Source organism: Nyctibius grandis, chromosome 1, assembly GCF_013368605.1.
Source record: "Nyctibius grandis isolate bNycGra1 chromosome 1, bNycGra1.pri, whole genome shotgun sequence".
Lineage (NCBI taxonomy): Eukaryota > Metazoa > Chordata > Aves > Nyctibiiformes > Nyctibiidae > Nyctibius > Nyctibius grandis.
Genome location: NC_090658.1, coordinates 23,528,496 through 23,542,378, shown reverse-complemented (window position 1 = coordinate 23,542,378; position 13,883 = coordinate 23,528,496). Strand labels below are relative to the sequence as shown.

Genomic DNA, 13,883 nt, shown 5'->3' with positions numbered 1-13,883 from the left:
AGACCATCAATTGCATGGAAAACTCTGAAAACCCGAAGCATTTACTGTATCTGGTCATTCTCTCACTTCCATTCATACCCTCTCAAGCATTTATCAGAGCTGCTTTATTTATTTTAAATTCTATTTTCTATTATAATTTCTACAATTATTCCTGTATATTTTGCCATTACCTTTCCCTATTAAGTTCTCTATGACTGATTTAAAGGAGGCTCTAAGGTTGTAAGGTAAGTCTGACCTTGTTTGATTGTCTTGTTTTTTCATGGGCTGTTTCCATTTTTTCTTGTGACATCATGGAAAGTTTTTGAACATACTATCATTCATGTCTGTAAATTAATCTCTGCGTATAAATGTTACCAAAATACAGGCTCTACTCTTGGTGCCTCAGTTTCCATTTGTAAAAGGCAGAGCTATTTCCCAAAGCAGGACACAAGGAATTTACAGAACTATCTGTAAATGAAGATGCTGAACATTTTTTTCATAAGATGAGAGACAAGCTCTGTTAGGATTTATTTCCTCTTCTTTCTTAATCTGGCCCCTCAACATCTGCAAGTCATTCCTAAGCATTCCCTGCTTCCCATCATCTCAAATTTCATAGCAACATATTTCTTCATCAAAACAGAACTCAAAAAAAAAAAAAAAAAGGAAGAAAAAAAAAGAAATTCCATTTGGTATGTCAAATTCCATGACATGGTGATGCAAATAAATAAACTGAGATTCCTATTTGTAATGAATATGAAAATTTTTAGTTTCTGGTATTGCTTTGCTGCACAACAGCTATCCAGATGTATATGCCAGATGAATTCAAGATGGTAATTTTAGTTGTATTAAGTGTAAATGTGACAAGGACATACTCTGCCATATGTTAAGAGCTTGTCAAGGGATCTCTGATTTCTGGTCCAAGATACTGAAAAAAAACCAAAGCAAAACCCCAAATCAAAAACTTTCTTATACCCCCTCAGTTGTGATGACTTCTGCACTGCTAGTACAGGACAGATGTTTAAAAAAGACTGTTTGCTGATAGTGCAATTTATTCTCAAAATATTTGCCTCCTCCCCACTAGAAAAGTTTATATTTTGAAAGTTCCTTCATCAAATGCTTAATTGAATCCAAAATAATAATAATAAAAAAAAATAAATGCCTAATTCGCTGGGGTGGGAGCCTGAGAAATGTAGGTGTAAGTCTATAAGAGAGGGTTTTATCAATACCAATGATAGTCAAAAATAGGGATGGACTTTGGTTTTGCTTTTAAGTGTTTGCCTTACAAACAAATCAAAACCTTTAAGCTGTTTGGATTTCATGTAAATTCTTGATAAAATTCAAAGTAGTTGGTGATATATTTGCAAATATTAATTCTATTTTATTACTACTTCTATTTTATTTCATGTTTAGTAGATACTGACACGGTCATTAAAGAAAGAGGAAAATAATTAAACCACCTTATTGTACTCTGAATGAAAATGGTTAATTCAAGCATTTCAACTATAGTTACAATGTATATATGTGAAATAAAAAATGTGACACTCACTCAAACAACTCATTGACATTGACAGAAAACATCTGATAAGGCAGATACATCATTAAAATGTATTTGGTTTGTTTTCACAAGGTAGCATAAGTCGTGCAAGAGTGCTCAGTGAACTTTCAAATCTTATTAAATATTTATAATTAATCCCTACAAAGTAACATTTCACAATGTGTGTTCTAATTAAAGGGACATTGTCAGTTTGAATTTTTTTTCTAATTTGACCCATCTAAAGACTTCAAATTTCTGTTCAAATCCCATTTAGACTGTAGATCCTACACTTCTGCTTAAAAAAATGGAAAACTTAGGTCCCCTACAAAATTTTACAAAGATGTTTCACATGATTGTAAGTGTGATATCATATGATCTCAGGTTAACACTTCTTGGCTCTGTTCTAGCAAGTACAAGAACTGCTTGGGGTTTTTTTGATTAGTCTCCCCCTTTGTTACTGCTGTTGCTATTCCATAACTCCTTCTTAATTTTTAGAAAGCCTATTTCCAAAAGGCATAAATGTAGCAAGGAATACAACATGTACTCATGACAGAAATCTAACAGTCAATGGGATTGTGGGATTCATTCCTCTGATGTAACTCATTGTTTCTTAACCTCAACTTCTTTTCCTTTTCTTTTTCTTTCTTTTTTTTTCTTTTTTGAGACAAATAATTAATCTAGGGACAGAATCTTTGAGCAAATTTTCTTAATTCATACAACACGGTTCTGTTTTTGCTAAGCTGTATGTGAAAAGCTTCCAAGAAAACCAAAGGTTGCATGAAGTAAGTGCAAACTGGCACCATTATTCTAAGCTCTCCTCTACATATTTCTCTAGAAGACCATGACTTATACTAGACCACCCCATTTTGATTCTCCTGTGTATAAAACTAGTATGAAAATTATAATTTTGCAACTTGGAAAGTTTCAACTACACACCACATTTCACAAAATCCCTCTTTATTGAGAAATGCTGTTATTAAGAGCAAAGCAAAGCAATGCAATGATAAGAATGTATTTTCTAGATTGTACCTAGATTTTTTAATATGGCCTTTTAATTAACTCCAAGAAATTTAACCTTAATATTGACTATCTGAAAACACAGATCAGTAAAAAGTAATATCACTTTTGTTCTTTTATTAGAACAATCATGTTGCTACTACAGATTATTTAAAAGATAACCAAATGCCATATATGACTGTAAAAAGTATGGAAAATTTACATTTACAGGCTGTCCTTAAAAAATCTCGAAGATCAGTTTTCAATATTTTAAAAAGCCACGACCCAAATCACTGGTTTGGATCAAAATAATGAATAAATCCCCCAAGAAAATAACTTCCAAATAAATGTGTACGGGCATGTCTCAATATTTTCTTAACTGTGCTCAACTATGCAAGAAATATTTAAATCAAGTCCAAAATGTTTTAATTCTTCCTATCTTAGATGTATTTTGTAAAACAACTGCATTAAAAGATCTCATTCTTAGCTGAAGTCAGAGACTGCAATACTCGGATGTCCCAACTATATACAGATGTTCCAAGTATCAGAAGGTAAATCTATGTTAGTGTTTTACCTTGCATTAGGCATGCAGTTTTGAAGCAAATCTCCAAATTTTCTGCATTTACTGTGCTTTGGTTTGCATCACAGAGCTGTCCTGGACCACTTGAACTGTTCCCTTTCAAATGAAACCAAATTGAAAGATGAACTCCAGGACTGTGCCTACTGCACTCCATCTACTGAATGCATCTGGAATCCATAGGACCAGACTAAAACTACTGTAGAGTAAAAGAAAAAAAAAAAAAAACACAAAACCACAAAATCCCTGAAGCACACCTGCTGTGAACATTGGGTCTTCACTACATTTTAACTCTACAGATCATTTGCTAGTTGCTACAGCAGGTAGGGCCATAGTCTTTATTAGATGCTGACAGTCTAAACTCAGGTTTGCATCTAGTGATTGAAAGTGGCATAATCCTCTAAACAAGAAATCAAATCCCTGAACACAGCACTTTTAATGGTCTGTGGTAGAATGGCTTTTGGCGTGGCAGGGAGGGGGTGGACGTGGGAATTTTTTGCTTCCTTATTTAATAGAAACCCTGCTAGGGAAAATTTCCCTATAGAAGTTAGGACAACACTAACACACATACACACACTCTTTCCCAGGACTAAAATTCCAATTTTGAGGTTGTTCATAGGTGTTGTAGATAGACAAAGGAGAGACTAACATTATTTCCTTCTGTATAGCTTTCCTTGACGCACAGGCACCTATACGGTTCCACAGCTGTGTCACAACTATCAGCATGGCCATGGCAATTACACCTGAAAAAACAATAGGTAGTGAAAAAAAAATTAAAACGTGGAAACACATCTGTTCAACAATATATAAAACAAAGACAGTTTTGTGTATTACATAGGCCGGCTCTTTACTAAGAACAAATAAACACCACAAAAGAGAATCTTCTTAAGTGCCATAACCTACAAAAGGCTCCTTCACTCAACATATTTGTAAGTATCAACAATTGCTTTCCAAGAAAATAAAACCCAGCATGTAGTAGAGCTACTGTTACCTTATATAATATGTAATGAAAACTATAGTTTAGTATATAACATTAATATGTAAATAAATGAGAATTATTCATCAATATTAAGACTTATAGTGTGGCTATAGTTTTTCAAGAAATCTTAACCCTATCAAGCATAATCTTCTAGATTAACCCATTTTGATCTCAGTTAAAATGTCAGTTTCTTACTAAAATAAAATCTTTATAGAGTATTAGTTAGGGCTGCTCTTCTGGAGGCATGGCATAGCTTTGCAAACTACACCTGAAATTATTTTACTGTCACATAGTCACCAAGCTTGTAGCTGTTTTAGTAAAAGCATTATCATAACACATCTAAATCAATAATCAAGACATATTAGTACTGTAGAAAATTTTAAAGTAAATGAGACCTCTAATGGGGTGCTTTTTCTCAAAATGAGATCTCAACTACCAAAATAATTTCAGGAATAATACTTATTAACAAAAATCTGCACCGTATGCTTCTTGGAAACTATTTCATTGCCAAATTTGCATATTATTTACAGGGCATAATTAGTCCTTTCACAAGACAGCACATTTATCATATACAATAAAGTTGTCAGTCACAGATAATGTAACACTTTTACTGACAGCTGCCTGCTTTTAAAAGCAAAACTACAGCTAAAACAAAGAATGACCACCTCTGCATTAAGACTGTTAAAATTGCCATTTCTAGGAATCTATAATGAAGCTTGGAAGAGTCACAGAAGTAAAGCACAAGCCATAGTTTCAATCATAAGCCTTTGCTTAGAGGCATTGGTAATTCCAAGGAAAGGACTGCTTTTGACAGATTTGTGTAATAAGTATAATTAATTTTAAAGTAACATGTGAGCAAATGATTTAAAAAAACAGCACACCAATCATTTCAAACTTGATGCACTGCTTCAGACTAAATTCCCTTCTCATTCATAAATGTAAAAGCAGAACAACTTCATTAAATTTTAGGCAGGTCATTATATACTTTGCACAGCTCTATTAGTCACAGGCAGTGATGGGTGGGGGGAAGAGCTCCATAACACCTACCTTCCGCTGACTGTAACTTCATTAACTCCATAGTATCTATGCCTAAAATTTACCCAAGACTCATGAGTATGATACTGGCCATGGAGATGAATCCTCACTTGTGTAGCTTTTACAAATTCTTGGAGAGATGGAGTATTGTAAAAATCATTGTAACCAGGTCGGTGATTTGGTTCCGGGGTAAGAATGCTAAAAGTTAGATTACCACGGGAATACGCTGTAAAGCTGTTTAAATAGAGAGGAAGACAAATGAAAAATCAAAATATCACATATTTTAGATTCTATCTCATAATATCCTTTTTCTCAGAGAGGGTCTCCATTTAACTGTACATAGGTTTTTTTGTGGTTTCTGGGGAAAATTCTTATTTCTGTGGATTCCTAGTCACCAGAATTCAAGCAGGGGAAAAGAAATGTCCTCTATATGTCTGGTTTTCCCCTAACTGCCACACTTTTCTCCAAACCCTAAGTTTCCAATTAAAAATAAAGCCTCTAAAAGGCAACTTCAAAATATGAGTAAAGTGTGATTGATACAGTATTATCTGCACTAAGTTTTCAAGAAGTTTAACACAGTGTCTTTGAGAAACATGAACTGTGCTTGAACTACATAAGGAAATCATTCAGATGACTAACATGGTAATTAACATGCCTCTATTGTTAATTATATACCAGCTAAACACATATAAAAACCATACAGAAACAATTATATTTTGAATTCCAGACTCACTGGACTGTATCACCTCTTTCAATGAGTGCGCAGTTAGAAACACACACTACCTACCAATGAGTGAAGTGCAAGAGAATTTAATGGAATGCAGCAAGATTGAGAGTAAAACTGTATATTTAAGTCCAAGAAGGGGAAGGACAGTCCTGAGAATTCAAGGAAAGGCTGAGTAAACTGCACGTTTGCACAATTTGGTATGAATCATACCTTGTGTTGGTATATTTTGCTGGGTATCAAGAGGAAAGGGGCAACCTCTTTTCACTTGTGCCCTGTGATAGGACAAGGGGCAATGGATGCAAGCTAGAGCACCGAAAGTTCAACCTCAACATGAGGAAGAACTTCTTTACCGTAAGGGTTACAGAGCACTGGAACAAACTCCCCAGAGAGGTTGTGGAGTTTCCTTCTCTGGAGACTTTCAAGACCCATCTGGATGTGTTCCTGTGTAACCTGCCCTAGATTGGTCCTGCTCTGGCAGGGGGGTTGGACTCGACAATCTCCAGAGGTCCCTTCCAACCCCTAACATTCTATGATGCCATGATTCTAGGATTTACTGGGCAGAGTTTAGCTACAAGTAGAACTTGCCTCTGCAAGGCCTAACTTGCCTCTGCAAGAGGCAAGAACGCCTGCTTATTTGCAGAACTACATGGGCTCATTAAGAATAGGTATCCCACAGTATCACCTGGAACCTGACATACAGCATTCAAAAAACGTAAGTCTCATCACTTCAAAATACCTCTGAGCTTTTGAAAGATGAGATACGTAGTTAGACTAGGTCTGCTGAGTCACACTCCTCTGTCTTCATGAAGGATCTTTGAACTTACTGTGCCCCTATCCAGATCAGTGCTTCACAAAAATCTCAGTGGAATATATCTGTATGTTTCTCTGGGGGATATTGTCCTCTCTTCCCCTCTGCAGAAAGCTAAATAAAGTATTTCTCTTCCATGATATATATAGCCATAATGGAAGTGTTAAGACGGGTGTGAATGGCAGATGAATGCCACCATCTTGGTATGGAAGCACCAGAAGGAACAGCAGAAGGACTGTAAGGCTGATGCCATCTAGAGAAGCAGGTCATCAACATCTTAGGGCATCTACACACAGCTTCTCAGGAAACCAGGAAAACAAAGGAGATCCTAAAACAAGGGTCAGCCAATATTCAGACTAAGCAAAGACTCAAGCCTCTGATAGGGGGATAAAGGACAGTGAGCATCTTCTAACTTACAGAGGTGGTACAGGAAACAAAAGTCTTAATCACTTTCATCTCCTAAAGGACACAAAAGAGTCCATTCAGTACTAGCATGTAGTCACCAAACCAAGAACCTTCAAGCCATGGCAAGGATTTCAAAGCCAAGGTCACTTGCCTTCCGTGTCAATCCAAGGAGTCCTGGCCAGGCCACCAGGATACAAGCACACTGGCATCTAAATCCTGGACAGACAATCTGGACACTACTTGGCACTTACAAGTACGTGGGTATGAGAGAGAGAAACCACTTCTGGTTTACAACAAAATCACCTTCCCCTCCTATAAAGGGTTCAGCAGGGAGCTCTGCTACACTGCTGACACAACATTGGAACATTGTTCCAACAGCAACTTCTCCTTGAGTACACAGAATACTCACCATTACAGGGTATATTTCTTATCTTTTAAACAAAACTTTATGTACATTAGTTCTACCCAAAATCTTTCATTCATATCACTTCCTATCATCATTCACATCGTAACTGAAGGGAAGAAACAGTGTCACTTACAGAACATTTATTGAAACAATTCATACTTAACTCCTTAGTTATTTTTAGAAAATATAATACAAATACATATTTCTAGGCTGAAAAGGGCACTACACCTCATTTGGGTTATTTATGCAAAGATGTTTGGCTTACTGAAGAGATTTCCTTTCTCTACCTTCTGCTCCAAGGATCAGCAATAAAGCTCAAAGTCCTTTGCTGAAAAATGGTGTAACTCAGATGACCTTACGCTGCTCTCCTCAGAATACTGAACTCCTGGAGAACAGACAAATATGCTGATGCTTGAAAATTCTTAGGAAGGTAGCAAAAGTGAAATAACAAAAAAAGCAAAATGCCTGCAGCATCTGATACTGTATTTTCTGACTGATTTCCAGCCAGGTACTAGATGACCCAAATACTGACTGGCATCTGAAATCAGGCAAGAGATCCTGCATTTGAATATATGTAGTGGTATAGATTAAAAAAAAATATATATATATATGTACATACGTACGTGTGTGTATAAAATGATATATATTAATTATATATTATACATGTTATACACTGTATTTATGAAATGTATATTGTATATATTACATATTTTTAAATTTGCACATGCTGTCTAGTAAAAAGGCTTGCAACATATTTCTAAAACATAATGATCCCTCTTGCCACCCCTAGTTTTATTCTGTTTTTTTGCTTAGAAAGATTAGAAAGCTTCAAGATACAATTTTCAACACATTTCTTATATGTTTTGCATGACTAGTAGTAAGGCTGAATGATTGGCTTTTGTACTTAAGTTTGGCCTCTCTTCTAAGCTTCAGAATAAGTTGCACTCTTGGAGATCAGAGGGAATGCTTTCACATTCACTAGGTAGTGTAAACAATCCATTATATCAGTACCTTCCTCCACTGTTCATCTCAATGTTCTGTAATTCTACCGACAATAGCTTCCCAAAACACAAACGTAAAATTTCAGAAGTCTAGCTCAAAAATAACAGAGAAATCAATTGTGTCACATTCCTCAATGTCTGAAATCTGATAAAAATGACAGATGACCTTTTGGTAATCTTCAACTGAAAGGTCAGATTTGGGATCTTTTATATAGTCAGCAGCCCATAATAAATGAGTAGACCAAATTAAAAGATTCTATCTCATTGGGATATACAAATGAATTGTGTCAGGATGTTACCTGTTCAAAGCATCTGTATTATGCAGATAACACCCACTCATACCTAGGAAGCTGGAGACAGTTGACAGAATCTGGTTTTTCCAGAGATCCATTGTTATCCATTCCAAAAGTACTGCAATTTTTAGCAAAATACTGCCAGTCTTCCCAGTTTAGATCATCTCTCTTTTTCCTTTCAATTCTTATTGCTTCAGGGTGTGGGCTATAGAACTGCAGTATAATATAGAATACCTGCAAGAAGATAATAAATTTATCAACTGATATTAATGGCTAAGTTGTAAAATAATGAGAATACAAAGCTTTTTTTTTCCAATGTGACAATATAGTCTGCTTTACCACTCACAAACAGAAAAAGAACCAATATTTCAGTCCACATATTTCCAATTAAAAACAAAGATAACCTTTTTTGTTAAACAAGCTCTTTGATCTCTGACATTATTACACAACTGAACTGTTGCATTAGAACTCCAGTTCTTCTTGAAGACCATTGGAAAATGCACAATAAAGTCAAAGTCCACAATTTGTTAAAGCAATATTATTTTGGCAAAAATGAAGGGCATAGCTTTGAGTTGCTGAACACTTGATTAGTTATTTGTCTGATAACAGGTAATTTTTTTTTTTAAAGGAATCTCCCTATTTTTAGCATGGAATCTCATCAAATACCCTGTGTTGTATTAAAGAGCACATCCCTCAGCATACTGCTTATGCAGACGTGTACGTGTCACATAAGCCAAGCCTTAGAACTTCACAGACATTTGAACTCACTTTTAACTAAATGTAGCCAAAACCTGTCATCGTATTCTTTCCCTTCTCCCCACTAGTGACAAAAAAGAAAAAAAGACAAGCTAGCAAGAATACACGGATATTTGGTAGAGTCCCTATTGTGAATGTAGCCCCACTACAGACATGTCCCCCCTTCCAAGACATTCCAACACTCTTCCACACTGTAGTGAAGTGTTAGGTACAATCTGGCCTCTTCAGAAGCCTTGCCTGCTTATCATTTTCTCCTTCCGTATTCCTCAGGAGGCTAAACTACCATTTCCAGAATATCTACAAAACACAAATCTCCTCTGGTATGTCAGTGTGCTGCAGACATGTTAAATTCCACTTGACTACAGCCAGCTTTCTACCAGAAGGTATAAAACAAGCACCTAAAGTTTTAATAGAAATCAAAATTGAAGTTGAAATTTACAAAAGTGGAGTTAAAAGAGTGCATCCAATTTCTAAATATTGGTGTCTTCACACAGGATACCCACTCTGGTATATCTGTTCTAGATTACTGCTTGTTACAACAGCCAAGGCACATCAAAAGAGAAGGACAAGAACCATAATGCATTCTGTTGCCTTTTGCATTGTTTCATGCTAATAAAGCAAGATTTCTTCCTCGTCCCATAAGGATAATGTATTAAAGCATAAGGTGTGAATTTCCTTAAAATTATAATGAAATGTCTACAAAAATATTTTCCTAGTTTTGATTTAATAAATAGCAAATGTAATCTTCTCATTACCTGATACTGTCCATTTTGTAAATCTATTGTGATAGAAACACCATGATCCAGACCTGCAGAATCAGCAAACACAGATGAAATCCAGGTGGTCCCAATGTCATCATCATTGATGTAAGACAGAGGATGGGCATCTGCATCCAACCTCAGCACTCTGTCATTAGTGGTATCATCTGCACCATTAGGGATGCAGTACCTCTGTATCAATGGGTGTACCCAGGGATGACTTCCAGGACAGCGGCACTCAGATTGGGTATGCAGATGAGGAAATTTTCCAGAGAATACTTCCAGAATGTCTCTGTCACAGCATATAAAAAAGTAATTACATACATGATAAAAGAGGACAAGTGTCACTTTGTGCCTCTAGGCTCATAGATTAAACAAAATTCAGCTTAGATTATAGAAGTCCTAAAGGCCTGGTTTCATCTCACATAAATGGGGCAATCAGCTAGGAATCAGGCCACCCAAGGTCCCTACATAATCAACGGTAAGCAGGCACCTTCAGAAGGTGTCTGTGAAGAAGCACTCTGGAGTTGCTTTCATTGTTCCACAGACATATATGGAGCTCCACAGACATATGTGGAGCCAAAGGAAATGAGCTCCTTGTTGGGGTGTCTAAAGCTAGGTAGGATGAATCCAGCCCTAGACGCAAGGACAAAAGCTCATAACATTTTATTACAGCATCATGTGTGACTCCAATCACTGATCTGGACACTGTTCTTAAGCATACCATAGCATTAGCATATTGCCTGTAACCACAGATGCATTGAATGTGTGCACTCAAATCCTCCAAAAAGACCAGCTTGAGCAATATCACATTGCACCTTAGAAAACCCAGATAGAAATATTTTCACTTTTAACTAACTTCAATACAAATGCCCATGTTTTAGCAGTCACTGTCTGTGATGACCCTAGTTTCTTCTTACAGCCCATGTCAAAGCCATTGAGTCATTTTAGTTCCCTCTGACATCAGCAAATGAAATTGATACATAGGTAGGTAGGCAAGCAGACAGATACATGAACAACACAGGCAGGTTACCTAAACCTTTATCTACTCATCTCTGGTTTAAAAGGAGGATTTTGTAAGCCTAGAAGATACTGAATTTTTACATTAAAACACTCTTACTTTTCCCATTTTCCTACTTCATCAGTAAGAATGTAATTTTTGTATACTTCTTAAGCAAATAAATAAATACTTGCTAGCCGCCACTAGAAAATTCCACAGAACTCAAAGTTACAGGACCTTTTAGATGGCCATAGACTTAAGTTAATTGATATGCAGGCAAGACTTTCCTTCATAGTTTATCCCAGATAAACATTTTGGATCAAGTTATTTGTGGAAATAAAACTACATCTACAAAGACATCATTAGGTCACAATACTTTGTAAAATACCTTAACTTTCAGTTTTTAAACTTTATTCATTTCACTGACTTAAATTGTAGTTCAAAGTATCTGACAAGCATTGCTCTGAAAGAACACAACCAACATGATTTTCATATAACTTGAAATTCAGATTCATATTAATACTTTTAAATTCACAGGAGCTCAGCTCATCGTAATGTCCTGCAGACAGCTGAGCTCCTAGGAAACTGTTCTACATCTTATTGAAAGACTATCATTAAGTAGACTGAAGGTCTGCAGTTACGAGTGTCATTGCATTTAGCCTACCCAGAAGCACTACGCAGACAAATATGACCTGACTACTTCTGTCCAGTTTGAATTGACTAGATAAATCCAGCATGAGCTAGATAACAAAGGTAACGTTTCTTTGTAATGCACTAGGAAAGGAGGCTGGAGGGCAATAGAAATTACAGTGGCAACCTAATTTGGCCTTGGGGATGGAGGAAGTCAAACCAATTGCCCAGGGCTACATGGGTTGAGTTAGCAAACTCACTGGTGGCTTATAGTGACAAACTAATATAGGAAAGCAATGAACAGTTAAGCACCTCAGGGCAGGGGTGTGTGTGCGGGGTGGGGGGAGCATCAAGAATACCCAATATAGACGTCTGATACCGTGGGGAAACTGAAACCAGAGGAAAGGAACTGCTAAGTATGGAAGCCAAGCTCACAGCCATAAAGCCAGCATGCTCACCAGTTGGAATGCCTGTCCTCTTCACTTGGATAACTAGTATTAAAGTGGCCTAAACTGGACTGGTTCACTACGCTCCCTTCCTCACCCCACAGTTTACATGGAGCTCTGGGAAAGCTTGGCAAGTCTCATCCAGCAGGACTAAGCTTATCAGCACACATTATTATGTCAGAATTATGATGAGTTGATAACACCTAGGTAGTTTATAAGCATTGAAATCTAGCAACCGGATCTACTCTCTGCTAGAACACTTACTAAGTCAGGTTGTAACAGGGACAACAATAACAAAGAAAGCACACATTTATTATTGAGTGCTGGATTTCACTACATATATATTATAGGTACTAGTTATATTTAAGCTATATTATTCAACAGCAAAACACTAAGTTGTTGAATTTATTTTAACTCAAGATTTTTTAGATTAAAAGTCATCTTTAAAATGAGGTTCAATAAGCTACATCATGATAAGCAATCATCTAAAGGAGACATCAGAAAAGCACTATACTTTGGGAAATAAGCATATTGTTATCTATTCTTTCTTCTCACCACAATCCTATTTTTTACAAAAATAAAGATTCTTTACCTGTTTGTAAGTGCCACTGGGTAAAATCGAAAATCTTGCATTCTTCCAACAAATTGCTCTAAACCTAAGAAAATATACTTTAAGTAATCCATTAAGCAGAAGGCAGCTTCGCACTGCATGAGAGCGCCTTTAATTCAGCACTCAGATCTCCCTTGCATAATTACCCCTCCTGAATGAAACCATCTTGGAGCTGGACAAAACTATAGAGGGCAGTGACTTAATTTTTTTGATAAAAAAGAATGATTTATAATAACTTTATAAGAACATTTTGTACCTATCTCTTTTCTGATTAGAGAGGTGGCACAAGGATCGGCTCATTAGACAGAAGTAATGAGCCAGTCCATGTGCCACCTCTAATTAGAGAAGAGATACAGTAGGTACAACAGTACCTATCAATTTATACAATAAAGATAAAAAGCATTTTAAAATATTCCTTTGTTTTATACATTTATTAGTTATCCAGTATTCAGAATAAAAATCACAACAAAACACATTTCCAAATACAAGCTTTAGGAAATGGGGCACAGAATGACTTTCTTGCCCAAGAGCACAATAAAGTTGTTTAAGTGACATATAGTTACATTTAGCTTCAAATTCTGCGTGTTCCTGAAGAGCAATAGTCAGTGTTCTTAACATCTGCAGAGCGAAGAATTTGTGGAGAGCAACAAAACATCCCCCAGCGGTTCTGCCATGATCATGTCATGCTGTAGTACATATAAAATTCTAGATGTAGATGAAGAGTAACACTATCAGGCATTACTAGAGGCTGAGAGGTTCTCATTCTGCTAGTGGTTTACGTATTGATAGGACTGAAGAACACGAACAGCCAGAAATCTTCAGCTCTATTCCTGACTCTGGAGAGGAGTGTAGCCTTGTAGCCACGCACAATCCCATCATGAAATAGTTTCATATACTGACTCAGAAAAACTAAGACTGTAAATGAATGGAATGCATCACTTTA

General features: G+C 36.3%; 1 protein-coding gene across 1 annotated transcript in view; it reads right to left on the bottom strand.

Annotated features, from left to right (window-relative positions):
• Positions 1-13,883, bottom strand: part of USH2A (usherin) — a 419,339-nt gene that overhangs the window by 371,251 nt on the left and 34,205 nt on the right. The window contains exons 4-8 of the mRNA XM_068406084.1: positions 12,923-12,986; positions 10,252-10,546; positions 8,790-8,974; positions 5,113-5,334; positions 3,736-3,829 (exon numbers count right to left, since the gene is read on the bottom strand). Coding sequence (XP_068262185.1) covers positions 3,736-3,829; positions 5,113-5,334; positions 8,790-8,974; positions 10,252-10,546; positions 12,923-12,986 — 860 coding nt within the window. The remainder of the gene's footprint in view (positions 1-3,735; positions 3,830-5,112; positions 5,335-8,789; positions 8,975-10,251; positions 10,547-12,922; positions 12,987-13,883) is intronic.